Source organism: Schistocerca nitens, chromosome 2 (genome assembly GCF_023898315.1).
Source record: "Schistocerca nitens isolate TAMUIC-IGC-003100 chromosome 2, iqSchNite1.1, whole genome shotgun sequence".
Lineage (NCBI taxonomy): Eukaryota > Metazoa > Arthropoda > Insecta > Orthoptera > Acrididae > Schistocerca > Schistocerca nitens.
The window spans coordinates 497,462,597-497,486,067 of record NC_064615.1 but is presented as its reverse complement, the minus strand read 5'-3'; the positions used below and the strand labels follow the sequence as shown (position 1 = coordinate 497,486,067).

The window sequence follows — 23,471 nt, the reverse complement described above, 5'->3', positions numbered from 1 at the left end:
GGACCATTCAGTACAACAGTATGGGTTATGTCAGAAACAGTACAGGAATAATATATAAAACATAAAGAGAGGGAGGATATGGTTGCTACACTTTTTCTGGATAGATGTGACTTTTATACGAAGGATCTACAATATTTTATGGTTAAGAGAGAATACAACTCCGGTGCAAATTCTACATACAATCCGTTAGGAATTCAATTGGATCGTGGTGCCCTGTTCATTTATGGATAGCACCTTTCTTCGTATACAAAATAAATTCAACTTTTCCGCATTCTAATGTGAATAAAAGTTTACCAAATCTTCAGGAAAAACTGCAATTCTGTTGTATAAAAATAATCTCGATTAAACACAATTTTAAATTACCAAACTACCGATAATTTAACATTTTCATTGTGAAGCCTATAACTGACTGCGCATTGAATAAAAACGCGTTTACTTGGCGAATGATTGTAGGCAATAATTCAGGATTTCCGCAGAATGAATTTAAATTCTACAAAGGAATTGTAAATATATTCATCCTACATTTTACAGACAACCGCCATCAATAGGTGACAGTGCGTAAAAATTGCTGAATCATGTAAACATAGTCACGTCGCAGGTAAAGGGTGAAAGCTAAATGGGTTTAACGTTTTGGGTCATATGAAGTAAACCAGTATAACTAATCAGACACATAAGAATAAACACTTCTGTGGAAAAGAAATATGTGTCAAAGGAAAGAAAAACGCGTAAGTTGATACCGGCACATTAACTTTATTCCCTTCATTTAGAGATAGATGCTAAGCAGACACGGCTAAAATTTCCTGAGAACTAATTCTCGTGTATCATCTTCTCTTGTCTGTTCTTTTAAGGAATACCACAAATTTAAGTAATTTTTACTGCAGAGAATTGTCTATTTTTTCTGTTAGCTTTTACATTTCATTTGGGTTTTCGTATTTCCTCGCAGATCAATGGGAAAAAGTGCACACTTTTTTCAGTATCGTCGAGACAGTCAACAAACAATGTTGCTTTTGTGCCTGTAGACATCCCTAAAAAAATTGTTCATCATCTAGAGAAACAACACGAACCGAGTGCCTACAATATGATAATTTTCACATTTTATGTAACTTCCCACCGTCTAAATTTTATAATCGCGTTACGAGGCTTCCTCATTGTTTATTTACATTAATGAGTTTGTAATTCATATGTGGACTTCCCCTTTTAAAGAGAACAGCACGACTGAAATTGTTTTTAAAATGTGGTAGTTCGTGATATTTTGCCTCGCCATAGTTGAACAGAATGAATATCTTAGGTGGTTTAACAAACAAGTATTGCTTGCCATGTTTGAAACATAAATTTCATATTTCTAGAATGTCATTAAAAGTATAGCATAGGCTAAAAGAGAAACCGTTTGGTGCCACATTTGTGCCAATACAACTGGTCACCCATTCCAGTCGATCATAATACATCACTGGCAATATATAAAAGATATTGCAAGCCATTTCCCTAAATATTATATACCTGCTTCCTCTGTACAGTTCCTGTTACTCATTCTGCATCAATGTATTATTGACTAGGTTCACCTGAATCCTTTGCATATCATTTTGGATAATTAAACTGAAATCAGGAAAGTGTTCATTCACCAAAAGTGAATAAGATGAATACTTTGTAAGATAGGCAACTGAATATCTTACAAAGACCTGTTCAGTTATTTTAGAATTGCTACATTCACTTGCCATGTCCAACATTAATTCGGTAATGGCATTTGTTCCTAATAATTAAAATAAATTTCATTTTAATTTTAATTTATGCAACCACAAAACAATAAGGAAATAAATATTCCTTTCATACTTTTCCTCATTATTTGGGTCTCAGGGTGATGCCCTGCGTATTAATGTGCAAAAATCTTGAAATCTTACATAAAGCAACTACACACTGCCTGATTGGATCTAGAGTCTATAATTTAAGTTTCCTGTTAACCTGCATTACAAGTTGCAATACTCATACAAAAGGGCTATATTCGCATGATATGTAACTTTTGTTGTATGATGAATATCGGTGTGGTCCTATAGATATTAAACTAAAAGTCAGATATGAAGAGTAGTTATTTAATATTTTTTCTGAGATAATTTCATCTTTTTTCAAAATAGTTGTTTCCCTGTTAATTATTTCTTTGAGTGTCAACTAATCATTTAAAGTATTTTAATGTTTATTAATGCAGTTTTTAATAGCTACTTCATCTTCATTTTCTTAATAGGTACCTTGACTTATTTCACATTCCTGAAGGTATTTCTTTGTGATGGAAACTGCAGGACATGAAACTGTGGAGGAGTACAATGATTAATTACCTATTTCTGAAATACTTGAATTCATCCACCTGCAGCTTTTTCTCTTTTTACAATACAGTACTTCCTTATTGCAGTGTCTCTAAGACATTGCACTCGATCACTGAAACACTGTATAAGCTGGTCACTGTAAAAGAAAAGCATGTTTTTTACATTTCATTATGTATTCTGTTCTGTAAACTCCATTGTAAAGGAAAGTCTAAAGGGATGTAGAACAAGTCAAGCTGCATATTGACAGGTAGAACCAGCCACTGCAGGCTACTATCATAAAGAGACTTAACAACCACTTACAACTGACACTAATTGATTTGTATTCATCCACACTAGGGAAATACGGAAGCGTCCGATCCCGCCCGTCTGCTTTGACCCACGACGTCACAAATATGGCGGAAACAAAAACACACACACACACACACTTTCCACAAGAAGCCTAATGACACTAACGGGACAAGCACGGGAAATGGGGTGTTTTGGGTGGGGGGCAAACGAAATATAAACAAATTTAGACGCCTTGCGTAGCTACAACATGTAAGTGAAGACAGCCATGCATGAATACCCACCCACCTCCCCAGGGGTCGTAACCCCTGCAACCCATAGAAGATAAAGATGCTTCAGTAGCTGATTAGTGTTTTATGTCTTAAAAACTCACGGGATAGAACGAACAGATCAGAAAGATAAATATAATAAACTAAAACAGAAATTGGAGGAAACAGATAATTAAAATAAGTAATAAGTGTTTTTAAATTAAAAAAAAAAAAATCTCACGAGATAGAACGAACAGATCAGAAAAGTAAATAAAATAAGATAAAACAGAACTGGAGACAGCCACACTCAAACCAAACTCCGCGCCGTCATGACATCACACACGACAACACCTTTACGTCACGGGTCAAAGCAGACGCATGGGATCGGACGCTTCTGTCGACCCATGACATGCCATGACATGAGTCGTGATTACTGAAGACATTCTGTAGTTCTCTGAAACTGTAAGTAGGTAGAATAACTGCCTATCAGTTAGTTTCAGGAGGCAGAATTGCAGTACTGCTAATATATACAGTCAAAAGCATATATAAAAGAAACTATTCCTAGGTTGCAGAATTGTTGGTTCCTCCCTCTGGGAGGACAGAAGGGAAGATTGAGAAGGGAAATTTTTTTTGTCTCCCCATGTTATGCCAACATGTGGATTCCTCTCATTCTGGGGTCTGTCTGACATGCCCATACTTCCCACCCTGTCCCTCTAACAGTTCAGAAACCTATGGTTAATCTTTCATCTACTACAACTTCCACCAGACTTTCTTAGGATAGTGAGAAATTTACACCTCGAAAGAGAATTCATGTAAGAAGATTCCGGATCACTGACATTGTTCTCAGCATTCCTACAGAAATTGGTCAGATCCTTAAATAGGGAAAATGAAAAAGGACCGTGCTTCAACCAACTTTCTTTTGCAGATGCCACTTTTGCTGTCTGGCTCTAGTGCTGATAATGGTACATATTAAGCAATTGGTTTGAAAATGGGCCTGAAAAACAGTCATAATATAAGGAAACCCGGCAAATTAACAATCAAGTCATAAGACTAGATGACACATTTTGGTATTTAGGGCATTTGAAAATGTTATGGATAGTCACTAAAGGAAATAAACAAAGGTTAAAAATGGATAGAAGTCCTTTTGATAAACTGAATGAAGTTTTAAAACTTAGTTTTCAATGTCCCTGGAATGAAGTCATTCACAATCAGTAGGTATTACTGTATTTTTCTGTTACAATATAAGTAGTATTTGATAATAATTATGATGATGATGATAATAATAATGTTCTGTCATCAGCAGCCATTTGACAACTGCTACTGGATAAAAGTCTCTGCTAAAATTTTTTGTGGTTTAGGGTCTTCTGCAGTCCACATTCATACTGCTCCTTCATGTTTTCTTATGGTATCAACCCCCACCCCTCACCCGCCCCCATTATATCATTGTCTCAGCCATCTCTTACTGCTTGGAATTCAGTATAGAACATTCATTTGCCTGGCTACAAGCCCCACCTAGATCTGATTAATTTTCATTGGTCTACCACATTCCACTCCAATTTGTACCCGTATCTGCTTGTTTTCTGTCTCTCCTATTAATTCCCCTCAAGCAATTCTTGGAAAACGCCATGTTTCTTATGGTGTTCGCATTTAAAGTGCATGTCTCATTACTGCAAATCAGAACAGGCAGTACACACTCATTCTAAACTTTGTCTCAGACCCATCAAAAACTGTATTTAGTTTACCAAAAATAATACAGAAAATTTTTGCTCTTGTTTGTTGATTTTGCAGTCCATCTATTCATTGTCATCATCTATATGGATACTCTGCAAATTACACTTAGGTGGCTGGCAGAGGAGTCATCCACCACCTTCACTATAATTTTCTATTATTCTATTCTCGAATAGGGCGTGGAAAAATTGAACATCCATATCTTTCTGTTTTAGCTCTGATTTCCGCTATTTTATTGTGATGATCATTTCGCCGCATGTAGGTTGGCATCAGCAAAATATTTTCACATTTGGAGGAGAAAGTTGGTGATTGAAATTTTGTGAGAAGATTCTGCCACAGCGAAAAACACCTTTATTTTAATAATGTCCACCCCAAATCCTGTGTCATGTCAGTGACACTCTCTCCCCCGTTTCGCGATAAGACAAAACGTGCTGCCCTTCATTGAACTTTCTTGATGTACTCTGTTAATCCTATGTGGTAAGGATCCCACACCACACAGCAGTATTCTAAAAGATGAAGGACGATTGTAGTGTAGGCAGTCTCTTTAGTAGATCTGTTACATTTTCTAAGTATCTTGCCAATAAAACACAGTCTTTGGTTTGCCTCCCCCATAACATTTTCTGTGTTCATTTCAATTTATGTTGTTCGTAATTGCAATTCCTAGGTATTTAGTGGAAGTCATGGTTCCATGATTTCTTTGTGATTTTTTGTCAATGTGTTCAATTTATGTTGTTTTATAAATTTATTGTAATTATTTTATAGCTTACTTTCAACCTTTCTGTGATAATTTCTGTCAGTAGCTGCTAAAGTTCTTCTGCACTAGAGATAAATGGCACACTGTCATGACTAAAATGAAGATAGTTTAAACACATTTCATTAGAACATATTCCTTCCTTTTTTCCCATTTTAAGGACCTGCAAATTTTCTGTAGGACTGCTAGTAATAGTCTGGTAATGGAGAGCCTCCTGTCAGACTTCTTTTTCAATTCCGATTTTTTTCCTAGGTGAAATCCAACAGAAGTTGTCTGTTTGGTGTTCAGTATACTAATATAGGTTGAAACAAGTTTTATTTTTCAAGTAATATCTGGTGCAATATTTTCATCATGAGTGGGGTTTTGAACTTCCTTATGTAGGTGATTTTCAGAGAAGGTTGTAATTTTTACCAGTTGATTGTTAGATGATTAAAATATCCTCCAATAATGACATTATGATTGGTGAATATATGTATTAGTGAACTAAGGAGTTCTGTAAAGTATTCCCTGCATCTGGATATGGGTCTGGTGGTTGACAGAAGTACCCTGCTAAAAGTTTATTTCCCACCCTTGGTACTGTGGCTAGCCCATACAGTCTTGCATGCATTTCATTTCTGTCTCAGTGGATTTGAGTTTCTTGTCTACGGTGATAAATACACTACCTCCATTTCCCATTAACCTATCCTTTCAGTAGCTATGATATTGTAATCCATGTCTATGTGCCATCCTTGGCCAGAATCCACCCCTGTTGTAGCCCCGTGTAGATAATCCAGGGCAAGACTTATTATACCTTATACCGAGACACAATATCAAACTGCAGTCCAATAACAGGTGTTTCCTTCTCAGAAAAAGGTACAGTGAAGTTTGATATCAGCCATGCTGTATGCTGGCTGCTCTGCAATTACTGTGCAGTGTTGTATAAACATCGTCTGGAAATTAAGTTTTGCTGTTATTTATTTATTTTTTAATAAATCATAGTTACATGAAAAACTTTATTAATAACAGATACGTCAATGCTTGAGTTATTTTTCAACATAATCACCACAGAATGGAGACACTTGTCATATTATGGTAGCACCTTTTGTATTCCTGTGTCATAGAGTAGGAGTGGAACAAGCATACAGCACTCATTGTCAGCTCTTTGCCATTGTGAAAATGCTGACTGGCAGGTACATATTTGTTGGGTCCAATAAAATATCAAAATCACTGAGAACAAGATCTGGATTGTTTGGCTAATGGTCAAATAGCTCCCAATCAAACTTCTTCAGAAGTGTTCTGTGCCAAGCCGTATGTGGGCAATCATTGTCATGGATTAACACAACACCTGCACTGAGCATTTCATACGTCTTGTTTTGAATGGCTGATCGCAATTTTTTCAGTGTTTTACAAAAACAGTCAGTTTCACTTTTTCATCTCTTGTTAGGAAGTCAATGAGTGGAATGTGCATCCTGTCCCAGAACATGACTACTCACACTGAACTGTCTGTTTTAACTTCATCTCGACTGGAGTCCACTATGACACCAATGCGTCGATTGCTACTTAGTTTCCAGGGTCAATTTAAAAACACATGTCTCATCACCTGTGACAGTCTGGTCGAGGAATTCATCACCGTCGTTGTGGTACCCACTGTTACTTCTAAGCAGTTTGTTTTGTGTTATAGTGTGAAGTTTCTCATTACCCACCTAGCATACGCTTCCTGTAACTGCAGCCATTTAGTGACAATTTCATGCAGCAAGGCACGCAATATCTGCAGAAAATGTCTGCAGAGATCTGTAACGGTGGAGCAAATCCTCTCCATAATGTGTTGCTGCACCAGCTACATAAGATCATCATTGAGGAGGGGCGGTCACTTGCAGCCCTGTGCAATAAGGACACTTTGACAATCTTTGGACAATTGCCTCCACCATTAACACAGCATCTGTTTGCTCATGATCTTTGGGCCTTACACGTGCCACAGCTGATGTTGATTGTCAATTGACACTTGTTTTGTGCATTAAGAAATTTTATTGCAGACTGTTCATCATGGCTGGTGGGAGGGGGGGGGAGGGGGAGAAAGAAGAAGAGCTGCCACTTTCAGCTACTGCTGCAGCAGTACATCATAGCTCTGTCACCTTGGTGCTATATTTCTGGATAAATATGTTAAAAGAAAAAAGGGAACTTAATTTCTGGATGACCCTCAAATGTGGATATGACAAGAAGGTACCTATCTTCCTGCATGAATCGACACTATCAAACTGAGGCTAATGTCAAAATCAACCATCCAGTTGCTGCCAATAACAGCACCAACTTTCCTGAACTGAGAAGGTAGGAGGAGACATCCCTTAAGCACAGGAATCTGTCCTCACAGTCCACCTTTCCTGGATGTTCTCTGGTCCCTGTCTTCAGCTGCCCCTTTCCCACACCATCCATCCCATCCATTGATCAGCTGCAGGTGAATGGCAGCCTTTCCTCATGTTTCTTTTCTTGTTTGTATCCTGGAATTTTCTCTTGTGTAATAGGATCTGTATTTTTCTTTGTTCACAGAAAAGTATGTACAAAAAATCAATGAAGATCTTCAAGAACACTGTGATACCATTAATTGTGCAGTTGTTGGCACTAGTCCGCATTATCATTGACCGAATAATAGATTTCTGCTTTTCTCTGTATTATGACGACACCAAGAAGATAGCGGTGCGTGAAGCAAAAACTTCTCTTTTGATGGAAAGTGCACTTTCCTTGGCAAAAAAAATAAGGAACAAAGAAGTAAGTTAATAATCGTAGTGCTTTTTCTACACTTAGCAAGATTAGCATATTGACCACAAATTGTCAGAATATGAATCATCACCATTACATTGCATCGTTTTTATGGAAGGGAGTCTTTGTAATCTGAAAAGAAGCCAAGTAATCAACATCAATAATCAACTTACATTTTTCTACGTTTAGAGAAAGCTGCCATTCTTCACATCTAATAGATATCCTGCCTTAGTCATCCTGTATCCATTTATAGTCACTCAATGATGATACTTCTCCTTACACTACAGCATCATTAGGATGTGCCAGAGGTGCTGTTGTAGTTGTAGAACAAATAGCTACATCAGCTGTGAAACCCAAAATTTCTTCTGGGATGCTATTGCAGAATAGTTCTCAGATAATTTTAACAGTCTAGAGATGCCCTCTAGGAAACTTTCAGCTGTTTATGAGAAATCTAGATGCATTATTGAGCTACATATTAGACAAGAAGACAAAGTAGTTTGTGGATATCTCAGTGTAGATTCCTTAAAATATGAAGCCGGGAAAAATGAACCAAAACATTATGTGGGTGCCTCAGTCGAATTTCAGTGGTCAGTTTTTCCATTGTGAGTGCAGGAAGATAGTAGGACACTAATCGGAAACATTTTTGTAGACAGTCTTTAGGATGAAACAATTAATGTGCACCCAATTGTTAATGGACTATCTGATCATAACACACAATTAATGGAAATAAACAATATGGCACCTCAAGCCCTGAGACAGGTGTACAAAACAGTGGGGCTTATTAATGAGAAGAGGATACAGTATTTTTAGAGTAAGCTAAAAGAGGTGGTATGGGATGAGGTTTCTAGAAAGAGGTGCGGATGTCAAATTCAGTTTATTCCATAGTGAATTTGTGTCGGTATTTGAAAGTAACTTTCTTAAAAAGTTTTCTAGAAAATCTATTAAATACCAAGTAAGCCATGGGTAAAAAAGGGAAATAAAATGTCAAGTAAGAGGAAGAGGGATATTTATAAAAATACCAGAATAATTCTAGAACTGACATTACGTGCATACTACAAAAAAATATTGTAATATTTTAAAGAAAGTCATTAAACTGTCAAGAAGTATGTATACCCTGATGGAAATTAATGATGCAGATAATAAGATTAAAACCATGTGGGATAGGACAGCCAGTGAGTGTACAAGATACCATTACAGTTAAACTAAATCACAATGTCGCTACTGATAATCATGAGTTGTGAGTACTTTTAACAATCGCTTTCTAAATGCAGCAGCAAAAATTTTTATTAAATGATTCAGTTTAAGGACCAAGAGAATATGTTGACAATGTCATTCCACAAAACTTTAAGCAACTAAAAGTAGCACCAACATCCTTCACTGTAATTAATATATTTCTAAAAATTCTAAAACAAAAGTTCATGTGGTGTTGATGGAACTTCAAACAGATTTCTGTAAAGTAGTTCTAACTTAATAAGTACTGTGCTTAGTGATATACAGTGTGGTCCAAAAGTCCAGAAACACCCTAATAAAATTCAAATGGAGTATCAAACAAGGAAACAGAGTCCCTACACACAAGGATCGGGAAGGGGGAAACTTTATAGCCTATGCCACCAACATGGCGGCCATCTTGAAAGCCGCCATCTTGGATTCAACTCCAAAATTTCAAATGGGAATGTGGTCATGTGACATATCAAACAGATAGAGAATTTCACTAGAAAAACAATGCCATTGCTATTTTAAACATAGCTTTATTCATTCTCAGGCTATAGCCAGTTACATGTGGCAGCGGTGGGACGCTCGGCATCATGTGTGTTATGTGGCGAAGAGACATTACGCCGATGTTACACAGTCCCAAGACCACCAACAGTCATAGGAGTGGCTCGATACGTTGTCCATTATGTTGATTTGTTAATGCTACCCTCCGAACCCAGTCCTGATGATCTTTGACCAACACATCTGGCTGAATTTGACCACACACCTCAACAATGCACTGCTTTAGATGATGCAAATCCCGTATTTTCACAGAATAAACCAGTGCTGTGACTTGATCCCCAAAGATAAAAATCCAAAGGAGTCAAATCTGGTGAACGTGGTGGCGACTCCACAGCACCCCTATGACCAATCCACTTTTGAGGGAACTGCACATCCAGGTATGCTCGCACATTGTGCCCATAATGTGGTGGGGCTCCATCAAGCTGGAAGAATTCCGTAAATCTCCCATCCTCCGTTAACAACGAGGGAAACACTTCTTCATCCAGTAACCTCAGATAACTGTTGGCTGTTAACGTACCATCAATAAAAAAATGTCCAATGACTTTGGTATCCCACACACCACACCAGACCATCACTTTTTGTGAGTCGACCATTATGGAAGCATCAATCCAGCGTGGATTTGTGTCGGACCAGTATCTGTGATGCTGCTTGTTCACTTCACCATTGATAAAGAAATTGGCTTCATCACTGAACAGCACCTGATAGAGGAAACGTGGGTTTATCTGCAGCTGCTGTGTCACCCATTCTGCGAACTGTACCCAACGGTCTGGATCATCCTTGTTCAGGTGTTGGAGCAGCTGAATTTTGTACAGGTGCCATTTGTACTGCGATAAAATTCGCAGTATGGAGGTACGGCTAACCCCACATTCTTGTGACAGGCGACGAGTACTCCGTTGCAGACTCTTGCTAAATGATGCCAACACACTCGCTGTTGTTGCTTAATTGGTGGCGGATTTTGGTCTTCCAGACTTAGGTTTATCTGCGACAGAACCTGTTGCTCGGAATTTGGCCAAAAGCTTGGCGACTTGTGAGTGATGGGCTGTCTGGTTGGGTGACGACTGTTGAAATCGTCAGCAGTGACCTGTGTGCTTCTTTCTCCTGATATCAAGATGATTTCAATGCATTCTTCATGTGTTAAGGACATTTTGTAACCTGTAAATTAGGAAACAATGATTAAAATGTTAGCATGAGTAAATGATACCTAACAGTTAAACACATGTAACGTATCAGGCGTTGGATAGCCACTTTGCACTGTTTCAGACTCCATTTTATGACTTCTCAGTACGTAATACTCACGCTGCCGAGTGTCCTACTGCTGCCGCAAGTAATTGGCTATAACCCGAGAATGAATAAAGCTATGTTTAAAATAACAACGGCATTGTTTTTCTGGTGAAATTCTCTATCTGTTTGATATGTCACAGGACCACATTCTCATTTGAAATTTTGGAGTTGAATCCAAGATGGCGGCTTTCAAGATGGCCGCCATGTTGGTGGTATAGCCTATAAAGTTTCTCCCTTCCTGTTCCTCATGTGTAGGTACTCTGTTTCCTTGTTTGCTACTCCATTTGGATTTTATCAGGGTGTTTATGGACTTTTGGACCACCCTGTATGTAATGCATCACTGGCATAGGGAACTATCCAGGCAGGTTAAAATATGCAGTTGAAGGGCTTTGTGAAAGAACCAGATATCTCCACTTTTGGACTAAAATGAACTGCATATTGATCCTGGCAGGAAAAAAATCCTCTCTGTTTTGGTGTAAAAAGCACGTGGTTTCACAGAACAACCATGCTGCTAGAGAGTGAAATGAGCTGCCTGCTTACTTCACCAAAATGATTTGTGTATGTTACCATACGTGACTGTGCATGATGGCTAGTAGTACACAAAGACACAGTGCCAGCAGGAGCATCACACATCAGTCAGTTGTTGTTACTATGGTAGGTATAAATGATGTGAGTGACTTTTCTGCTTCAGAAAGTGAATTTGTACCTTCTGAAGACTCTGATACATTCAAACATCTTACCTTTTGGAACTTCTTCAAGGAGGAAAGAGGGATTTGTTGGGAAAGCTTGGGCAGATTGCTCATACCCTTGGTTGTGAGGACCCACCTGTTATAAGGAGAAGGCAAAGCAGAACTGAAAGAAAAGACATAAGAAAGTATGAGGTTCAAGACAGTACAGTGGCGAGGACTGCACCAGCTTGAGTTCAGAGGGACAATCTAAGAAGTAAATATCAATTAAAAATCTAAATATCCACGGGTGTACTGCCGGTCTATAGTGTCCAACGGGCACAATATTTCGGCGATCATACATGTCGCCATCATCAGGTGAACTGATGGACTGAGCTCCTGTGAACGTGCCGGTACGGAGATCCGTACGCTGTGGCTGCTCAGGGGGAACTGGCTTCGGTCGCAGCGGCGGCCGATTTAAATACCCTCCGCCCGCGGCGCACTCCCTCCGCCGTCCGCGCCCCGCGCCACTGTCACATGGTGGAACAGATTGCGACGACGTCTGAGATGACGTCGGTGTGATAGCTCTGTCCGCCGTGGTTGTCACAACTATACTTTTGCTCGATTTACTCTTGATTAACCCAATCGCTGGTTCCCAAGCCTTGCTAAGATTATAGCCACAGTCACGGTTTATGAGGTCATCATTGGTGCAAATTTCGATGGCCTCTCTAACAACGCTGTCCCAGTATCTCAACGTCTGTACCAGAATCCTCGTGCGTTCATACTCCATAGCGTGATTTTCCGACAAACAATGTTCAGCGACCGCCGACTTGCTCGGATACATCAGTCATCCACGTAACATCATCTGGCCACATGGTATGGATAAACTCCTTGACTTCTTTACACATCTAAACTCCATACACCCCAACATCAAATTCACTATGGAGACTGAAACGGAGGGTAAATTACCTTTCCTTGACGTCTTGCTCAAGAGAAGGGCTGACGGCACCCTAGGTCATGGGGTGTAGCGGAAGACAATGCACACTGATCTGTATTTGCACGCAGAAAGCTGCCACCACCCTTCACAGAGGCATGGGGTACTTAAAACTCTAGTACATAGGGCGCGCACTATCTCTGACGCAGAGAGTCTACCCCAGCAATTGGAACATCTGAGAATTGTATTTCAGAAAAATGGGTACTCAGAGTGGCAGATTCAACGTGCTCTCCGCCCAACCACTACAGCACAACCAGGGGAGATGGATGAAATCACGAGGGAGGAGGTAGGCACTGCGTTTATTCCATATACAGGCACACTCTCGGGGTAAATCGCCCGCATTTTGAAGAAACACTGGGTCAGAACTGTGTTTTGTCCTCCGAATAAAACTCGTGCACTGGTGGGGAGCGCCAAAGATGACCTCGGTCTGAGGAAGGCCTGCGTGTACCAGATTCCGTGTCAATGTGGCAAGTCAGATATTGGTCAGATGATGTGTACCATCGAGGATCGATGCCGTGAACACCAGAGGCACACTCGACTGGTGTATCCGAGCAAGTCGGCGGTCGCTGAATATTATTTGTCGGAAAATCACGCTATGGAGTATGAACGCACGAGGATTCTGGTACAGACGTCGAGATACTGGGACAGCGTTGTTAGAGAGGCCATCGAAATTCGCACCAATGGCGACCTCATAAACCATGACTGTGGCTATAATCTTAGCAAGGCTTGGGAACCAGCGATTGGGTTAATCAAGAGTAAATCGAGCAAACGTATAGTTGTGACGACCACGGCGGACAGAGCCATCACACAGACGTCATCTCCGACGCCGTCGCAATCTGTTCCACCGCGTGACCATGGTGCGGGGCGCGGACAGGGGAGGGAGTGCGCCGCGGGCGGAGGGTATTTAAATCGGCCGCCGCTGCGGCTGAAGCCAGTTCCCCCTGAACAGCCATAGTGTACGGATCTCCGTACTGGCACGTTAGCAGGAGCTCAGTCCGTCAGTTCACTTGATGATGGCGACATGTATGATCGCCGAAATATTGTGCTCGTTGGACGCTGTAGACCGGCAGTACACCCGTGAATATTTTGATTATCAAATACGCCGGGAGAAACTTAAGAATCACATCAATTAAAAAGGTAAGAGAAATGAAATTTGGAAAGTTATTTGCAATTATATATCTGCATACATACTCCCCAAGCCACTGTACAGTGGACTGCAGAAGGTACAACATACCACTAGTAGTCATTTCCTTTCCTGTTCCACCTACAAATAGAGTGGGAGAAAATGAAAGTCTATAAGCCACCGCACGAGCCCAAATTTTTCTCCCCTTATCTTTGTGGTCCTCATTTAAAATGTACATTGGCAGAGGTGGAATCATTGTGTCGTTGACTTCAAATGTTGGTTCTCTAAAGTTCTTCAATCTCAATAGTGCCTCGTGAAAAGAACGCCGCCTTCCCTCCAAGGATTCACATGTGGGTTTATAAAGCGTAGAAAGGAAAAAGGAAAAAAGAGGGAAGAGAGAGAGACTATTTTTAAATTAAGAGAGGAAGGGGAGAGTCTAAGTAAAAATAAATGACTAATTTAACTCTGCCATCCTTCTGTTAGTTGTTGTTATCATTATATAGAAAGTCATCCAATAAACACACTTCAGTCGGCAAACCAAATGATTCCTTTCACATTTTGCTCTGCCTTTGATGTTACAGTATTTATTAGTGGAGAGGGTGGATTAAGTGTTAGTGGGTGGGTTGTTGGGAGTGTCATGTGGTTTGACAAGGTTGTTTTAAAAATTAGTGCAATGGAAGATAGCAAAAGGTATTGAGGTGAATTGACCAGGGGGGGGGGGGGGCGACTACCATTTTATGGTGTGACATAAATGTGTCAGAGGCATAGAGGAGTAATCTATTGAGGTATTCAGGGTGTGGGTTGTACTGAGTGACAAGGGGAGTTTGGTATATGCAGCTGCTGATAATGCCTTGACAAAAGAGGACGCATACCAGTGGTGCTGGCAGCCAGCAAACTGCTTACAGCGGCCACTGAAAGGGTGGGCCAGTGATGTGTGTATTGTAAAGAGAGTCTGTGATTTCTTTTCTCGGCATGCTCTCTTGTCATATTAAGTGTGCTGCTGACATTTCTGGCTTGTGTATGGCTTTGTGTGGTTTAGTTCGTGAGACGTTAGAACTCTCACTGTTGACAACTTGGTTTGGCTTAGACACAGTGCAGTGTTTTCCTCCCAGGTTGCGAATTCATACTTTCAAACCCCAGGAATGAGTTGCCAAAGTGGTGACGAGTCTGTCTCGTACGTGCATCAGTTGGGTTGCATCATCATAGATTACCTCTTTATGGAATTGTGGCAGCAGCAGCAGTTGCAACTACAACGCCAGCAGCAGCAAATGCAGCCCACTAAGTGCTGCAATTGATGGACAACTGTGGCAACAGGCACCACCCACCCCAGCCACCCCTCAGGCCTTAAGACATTTTGACATGAGGTACAGAGATTTCTACTGCAAGGTAAGAAAAGTTGCTGAAACTGTAGATGTGAATGCACTCCTCCTTCCTTCTAGTTCCTTTCTTTATAATTTGGTACAAAAGCTGTCTCTGCACATGGACCCTGCTTTGTTGAAATTTAATGATTTCGTGTGTGGTTTTGATTGCACATTTTATGCATAAATCACATGCTGTGGCAATGCATCTTAAGTTAAATCAGCTATGAAAGTGGGGTTAATGAGTTGATAGCAGAATTACAGGGTCTGGCTAGAGATTACAAGTGTGATTGTAGTCAGTGTGGCATACATTACTAACAAGGGAACCTCCCCATCGCACCCCCCTCAGATTTAGTTATAAGTTGGCACAGTGGATAGGCCTTGAAAAACTGAACACAGATCACTCGAGAAAACAGGAAGAAGATGTGTGGAACTATGACAAAAATAAGCAAAATATACAGACTGAGTAGTCCATGCGCAAGATAGGCAACATCAAAGGTGCTGTGAGCTCAGGAGTGCCGTGGTCCTGTGGTTAGTGTGAGCAGCTGCGGAATGAGAAGTCTTTCGTTCAAGTCTTCCCTCGAGTGAAAAGTTTAATTTTTTATTTTCAGACAATTATTTTGCAAAGGTACACAGGTACACAGAGCAGTATTGTTTACGTGATCGTGTGTCAATTATCAAAGCTCAGGCACTCACACATAATCAACTTCACTCTCCAAAATTCCAGGACATGTTCAGATTTTCTTGGACATATGCAGGATTTGACGGTCTACACACGGAAAAATTTGAAAACGTTAAAAACATATGTTTTGACAGAGCACAAGGAAAACTGTGCAACCGTGAAACTGTTGCATTCATTTGTTGCAGTTTGTGTGACAAACTCTTATGTTTTCATCACTTTTTGTGAGTGATTATCACATCCACAAGAAAACCGAAATTGGGCAAGGTAGAAGAATCTTTTTATCCATTCGCCAGGTGTACAAGTTAGGTGGGTCGACAACATATTCCTATCATGTGGCGCACATGGTGTCACTAGTGTCGTGTAGAATATATCAGATGTGTTTTCCTGTGGAGGAATCGGTTGACCTATGACCTTGCGATCAAATGTTTTCGGTTCCCATTAGAGAGGCACGTCCTTTCGTTTACTAATTGCACGGTTATGTGGTGCGGTCGCAAAACACAGACACTAAACTTATTACAGTGAACAGAGACGTCAATGAACGAATGGACAGATCATAACTTTGCGAAAATAAAGAAAGTAAACTTTTCACTCGAGGGAAGACTTGAACCAAGGACCTCTCATTCCGCAGCTGCTCACGCTAACCACGGGACCACGGCGCTTCTGAGCTTACATTATCCTTGATGTTGCCTATCTTGCGCATGGATTACTCAGTTTGTGTATTTTGCTTATTTTTTTCAGAGTTCCACACAACTTCTTCCTGTTTTCTTGATTGATCTGTGTTCAGTTTTTGAAGGCCTATCCACTGTGCCAACTTATAAGTAAATCTGAGGGAGGTGCGATGGGGAGGTTCCCTTATAAGAGCTAACCATCTACAAAGTAATTATTTGATTAGCTCCAGATAAGCCATTTAAAATGAGGGCCTTTGGGTTGTCTGGCCCATCTCTAGCAATGGGGCACAGTTAGCACGGTCATATGAGTTGTCTGTGGTGGCACGGGAAACCTTTGCTGATGAGTGCCATGTAGTGGAAGTGGAGTGTGGCTCATTCCATAGTACATCATCATACAACACAGCAGAGTCTCGTTCCCCAGAGTCTAACATGCCTGGGTCTCACGTAGTTGCTGAAGAGCAGTCTCACTGCAGCTGTGTTAAGCAGCTTCATAAGGGACATACCAGGAACCAGGTTTCCCCACCGTAGGACCAGCCTTCGTGCAAACGGTGGAATGGTCTTCACAATTCCTCGTCTGGTACGGCGGGCAGTAACATCTGTCCTCTCGTGGTGTCGGAGAGTTCGTTAGACGGTTGGGCGTGTCACACCCGACATAAGTTGTGGAAATGTCTGCATTTAAATAAAATTTGTTTATCAGCTTCAATCACTTAGTGCTATCTCAGTTGGTTGCAGAAGGTACCTCACCCTATGTGATACAATGGGGAGTTGCTGCTACTGCCAAAGCGGCGGCGCTGACTACGACAATCGCGAGGGCCTTTATCGAGGGCAGAAAATACAGTACAAGAACTAAGTATTTCACATCGGCATTCTCAAAGTGCAACCACAGGGAGGCCATAGCTACTGTGTATGCTACATAGCATCCTGTTCACGATGTTCACTAGTTTGGTATTAACGCAGTTTCCGTAACAAGTGCACGTACTTGGCAAACGGTTCATCAGCTTGCGCTGCAGTTTTCTCTTTTGGGACACTCAGTTGAGTTTCAGCTCGATACTGGGGCTGTGACCTCATTAATCAGTTTGTCTACATGTCATGAGCTAGGTAGCCCTCTGTTACAAGCAGTTACAAATACAGTGTAGTTGCCAACAAATTCTAATGAAGGGTCAACTGGTTGTGGTGACAAAATGTAATAATATGGAACAGCAAGTAACATTATTAGTGGTCAATTGTGCAGCAATGTTGAATATTTTTTGGGTTGAACACTTTTATATGGCAATTGATTTCCAAAGGTTGATCATGTAAATTTAAAGTCTGTACTCATCCTCTTCATGACCTTGAGTCACTTTTGCAGACCATAAATAGTTGTTTGAGCCAACGTGGGGTAAAGCAAGTGATTTTATTGCCCACATTTAGCTCAAACCATCTGGGGGTCCCCATCTTGGGGGTCCCCAAGTTTCGCGGTGGCTGCCCTTTGTCATTTGCTGTGAGAGACATAGTTAAAATCTGAATTAGACAGACTACACAGATTAGGAGTCATTCCACCTGGGAAACACCATTTGTGGTGGTTAAAAAACCCTATAGGGTGATTTGGTTGTGTGGCAATTTTAAATCCACTATTAACACCCAGAGTGAGTTGGACATTTATCCAATCCCTCGCATCAAGGCCAGTGGATGCCATTTTTCAAAAACTGATTTGTGATATGCCTGTCTACAGTCGCCCCCCAATGCCAAGTCACAGCAGTTGCTCATTATTTATACACTGTTTGGTCTTTTATAAATTTACCATGTTATCTTTTGGTGTTGCATCAGCCACAGGAATTTTTAAGCAGTTTATTGAGCAGAGATTTCACCATATTCTGAAGGGTGCAATTTATCAGGATGACTTAATTGCTGCTTGGGCTACCAGGGTAGGAGATTTGCTAAATTTTCAGGCAGTGTTTCAGGCACTGGAGGACAGTGCTCTTTATCGTAAGTTGGAAAAGCGTAAATTTTTTTTTGCACCCAGTGTGAATTGTTTAGGGTATGCCTTAAGTAAGGAGGGCATTAAACCACTTGATGATCATGTGGCAGTAGTTGATAAGTTGTTCATCCCTCAGAACTTAAAGGGGCTGCAGGCATTCCTTGGCAAGGTTAACTATTGTAACAAATTCGCACCATATGCATTGGAGGTCTTACAACCTCTCAGTCAACATTGTAAGAAGGGTGTGAAATCTGTTTGGTCAGGCATTTGTCAGTGTGCTTTTTTGTGACTAAAAGCTTGGTAACGCATTGGTCCCTGCCTTGCTACCTTTGACTCAAAGACAAGCTTAATACTGACTGCTGACACATCACAGTATAGGACTGGTGCCATACTGTCCCCCAGAAATCTAGACAGATCAGAACAACCAATTGCTTTCACATCTAAGAACCCCTTGCCTGCCCAAAAGAATTACTCCTAGATACAGAAAGAGCCACTAGTTGTGAGAAAAAGTATCACATTTTCCTGTATGGCTCCAAATTTCACTTTTTATGGGTCATAAATTGTTGGTATCATGGTTTAATCCCAAGGCTGGACTCCCTGACAAGACAATTACAGCATTGGGTGTTATTTCTTAGCAATTATTTTTATGATATCCATTTTCAGCCCACCACAAAGCATGTGAATTCTGATGCATTTTCCAGGTTTCCCATGGGTTCTGATACAGAGTTTTATAGGAATTTACTCCCTATAAAACTCTGTATCAGGACCCATGGTCAAGTGCGTAGCCACGAGTCGTGACACAGTGTTGCGCAGCATTGTTATGGTGGTTCAATTGGGATGGCCCGTACACCTGCTTAAGGATGCCCATCCCTATTTTTGACCTTATTTCAGTATGAAATAGTAGCTCATTGTATATCAGGGGATGCTGTGTTGTAGTTCCACCTTCACTCCATCCATACGTCCTCCAGTTGCCAGATTCTTCTCACCAGGGGATATCTCACAGAAAGTGCTTGTGTAATGGCCCGCAATAAGCACCCATATCGAACATGCATTAAGGTAGTGTTGTCATGCCTGTTCGCAGAAGCAAGCAGCCACTCCCCAGAAGATATTGAAATTGCCTCAACTGTCTCAGCTGTGGGGTGGAATACATGCAGATTTTGCCAATCCTTTTCTTGGGAAAATATGCTTGATATTGGTGTCAGTCCTGTCCAACTTCCCCTATATAGCACAGATGTCCACCGTAACAGCAAGATCCACCATCAGGGCACTCATGATTATAGTTGTAATAGAGGATGTGCCAGCCATACTGGTGTCTGATAATGGCCCCCAGTTTACAGCATTAGAATTTCAGGCTTTTTGTCAGTGCAGTGGTATCTGGCACCTGACTACTGCTTCCTTCCATCTAGCGTCTAACTCAGAGGCAGAGTGGGAGGTCAGGTCATTTAAGACCCAAATGAGGAAGGCCAGTAGATGAGGCTCTTTTGCACTTCTTAGCCACAAGCTGTGCTAGCCCAGTAAGTGGGGATTGTCCAGCAGAGCTCCTGCATGGATGAGGGCCCCTTACATTATTGGATCTCTTGTGCCCTACCCCCACCCCAGCAGTGTTGCAGTCAGAGACAGCAGGTGCACACGACTGTGATATGTGCATAGCTAGCTGCCACCTCAGGGGCCATCACCGTGGCATGCAACCTGTATAGACATTTTTGTTATTTCTCATCAGCTTATAAGGCAGTGGGAGTGGCCACCCCACACTATGATTATTACTTAAGGTTACAACTATGTTCATCTTCCAGAGTGCAGGGAGAGCGACCAACAGAGGCTGAGCTGCTCCCTCCTACACCATCTCAGCAGCCTGTCAAACACAGCAAATAAGGATTGTTATATTTTGAGCCACGCTTAGCTCCAGCAGCCACACCTGAGAACACTGATGTCCAGATGGCACCACTGGTTGGGCTTCTGTCTTCTCTTCCTACCCCCTCCCTAGATCTTAAGACATAGACCTGGGGACTTTCACCCTTACGTGCCCATTAGGGAGAGGGGGGGGGGGATATTTGGTGTTGGCATCTGACAGTAATGCAATTGCAGTGAAGAACACGGAAACAATGTTGCTGGCAGTCAGCTAACTGGTTAAAAGGTGGGATGATGTGGGAGTGTAGTCAGTGTTGTCGGGTAGGCTGTATGTGCGGTTCAGGAGTCAGATGTCTGCAGCATCACCTGTCAAGAGTGTCTTCATTGCGAGGTGAGAGACACAGTACATTATTGACCAATTTTATGGTGATGTCATCAAGGTCGAAGTCACTGAGATCATATCTAATAATGACAGGGAAGTCTGTGTTGGGGTTGGCTGTCCATGCACTGGGTAGTGAGCAGATGTTGTGATCATTACTGTCCATGGCGTTAAGGTCAATGTTGTCCTGTGGAACCCATCTTGGTTTTGGCGCTTAATTAAAATGGTCATTGGTTTGTCAGTAATCAGAATGTCAAATGCATGTGTGCCTCTCAGAAGCACTTTCAAGGATCCTGTGTATGATGGTATTAGTGCCATTTGGACTGTGTCGTTCTGTAGCATGACATGTTCACAGTTGGAGAGTACTTTATATAGAAAGACCTTGGACACTGAATGTGGAGCAGGAGGTGGCATGTGAATATATGTAATGTGGTCTAGCTCTTGTTGAACTAGTGCCGGGAGGTCCATATGCTTGGGGGTAGAATGAAGTCGGCGGGAAGCACCAGTGATTCCCTGTATAGTATTTCAGTGTGGGATGCTTGTAGGTCCTCCTTGAAGGCAGTTCAGACACTGAAAGTACCCATGCCAAAGCTTTGGTCCACAATCTACGGTGGCACATAACGGTGGCTTTGAGAGTCCTGTGCCACGGTTCAACTAACTCATTATGTTGGGTGTGATAGGCTGTAGTGTGGTTACATTTGATTCTGCAGGTCTCTGAAGAGCACCAACTTGAATTGGTGGCCTTAATTGGTAGATATCGTGTCTGACATGATGGAAAGCTCTAGCCATGGTTCTATGAAGGCGTAGATGATGGACTCGACTGTGATTTCCTTGAGAAGGGCTGTTTCCAGCCATTGGAAAGCTCTGTCAATCATTAACAGTAAACATTTGAATCCCTCTGATTCCAGAAGTAGGCTTATGGAATAAGTGAGTGCAGGGCAGAAATGGGCTTTTGGAATTTCAAACAGATCTAATTGTTGTTGTGCGGGTCTGCCGACTTCACTGTGTTGCCATGGTACACATACCTGTGCCTAGTGATGTGAACCAGGCAAATGCTCAGTGGGCAGGACATTCGTAAATGGGCATTTGCCCAGGAATTTCTGCAAAGCAGTTTTAAATGCCCAAACTCTGAGCATTTATAAGAAAGGTACTTTTTAGTTTATACTGCTAGAATGTATAATTTACTGATTAAAATAGGGGATGGGACGATACTCCTGATATTAGAAGTTAGTAAAAGTTTACATTTAAACATACGTATGTCATTCATTGCCTTTATTACTTGGAAAGAAGAGAGAACCTTTTTGTTTTTTACTAGCATTCCAACTTACTGTAACACTTGCGTGTGTTACTGACAGCTGCTTGTCATTTACAATGCCCTTTTTACACTTACCAGTTAGTCTCCTCTCTACCTCCCTCAACTGCATAGCACAATAATACAGTGCTACAACTTAAATAAAACACACCCATACAACTGTGTATGCTAGGACTGAAAGTTTTACACTGTATAGAGGAACCAGAGCAAGAAAAATGTGAAGTGTTTCTACTGGCAGGTAAATTGATTGTTGGGAGGATGTGTGATAGACTGTAATTGGCAATAATATAATTTTGCTAGAAGAAATAGTCATTCAATAAAGTGTGAAACTGATTAACAAGATAAATAAAACATAGATTGTGGAAGAATCCTACACAGAGAGTAGCCAAACAACAAAAATTGGTTATTAACAGGGAAGCATTATCATCGAACAAATAGAAATGTCTTGCAAAGGAAGAAGATCATAGACAAAGAAATTAGATTTCCAAACAAGGTAAAATAGGTTATTAAACAAAGCCACGGGACCTTAAACAGAGGAACACAACCATTGATCGTTCAAACTGTGAGGATAAAATCACATGGACTGATGAGTTACAATAGTTGGTGGTACACTTTGATGGCATGAGTGAATGATATGTTGAAAACAAGATAAGGTGATACACTATGTGATCAAAAGTATCCGGACACCTGGCTAAAAGTGACTTACAAGTTCATGGTGCCCTCTATCGGTAATGATAGAATTCAACATAGTGTTAGCCTACCCTTAGCCTTGATGACAGCTTCCACTCTTACAGGCATACCTTCAATCAGATTCTGGAAAGTTTCTTGGAAAATGGCAGCCCATTCTTCACAGAGTGCTGCAGTGAGGAGAGGTATCGATGTCAGTCAGTGAGGCCTGGCATTAAGTCGGCATTCCAAAACATCCCAAAGATGTTCCATAGGAGATCAGGACTGTGCAGCCCAGTCCATTACAGGGATTTTATTGTAGTGTAACCCCTCTGCCATAGGCCGTGCATTATGAATAGGTGTTCGATCGTGTTGAAAGATGCAATCGCCGTTGCCAAATTGCTCTTCAACAGTGGGAAGCAAGAAGGTGCTTAAAACATCAATGTAGGCCTGTGCTGTGCCATGCAAAACAACAAGGGGTGCAAGCCCCCTCCATGAAAAACACAGCCACACCATAACACAATTGCCTCTGAATTTTACTGTTGGCACTACACACACTGGCTCTGCCATTGGATCGCCACATTGTGTACTGTGATTCGTTACTCCACACAAAATTTTTCCACTGTTCACTCACCCAAAGTTTACGCTCCTTGCACCAAGCGAGGTGTTGTTTTGCATTTACCGGTGTGATGTGTGGCTTATGAGCAG

General features: G+C 41.2%; 1 protein-coding gene across 1 annotated transcript in view; it reads left to right on the top strand.

Moving 5' to 3' along the window:
* Window positions 1–548: 548 nt before the first annotated feature.
* LOC126236462 (fatty-acid amide hydrolase 2) overlaps window positions 549–23,471 on the top strand; it is an 88,778-nt gene continuing 65,855 nt past the window's right edge. The window contains exons 1-2 of the mRNA XM_049945781.1: window positions 549–725; window positions 7,848–8,066. Of these exons, the coding sequence (XP_049801738.1) occupies window positions 702–725; window positions 7,848–8,066 (243 nt within the window). The 5' untranslated portion in view covers window positions 549–701. The remainder of the gene's footprint in view (window positions 726–7,847; window positions 8,067–23,471) is intronic.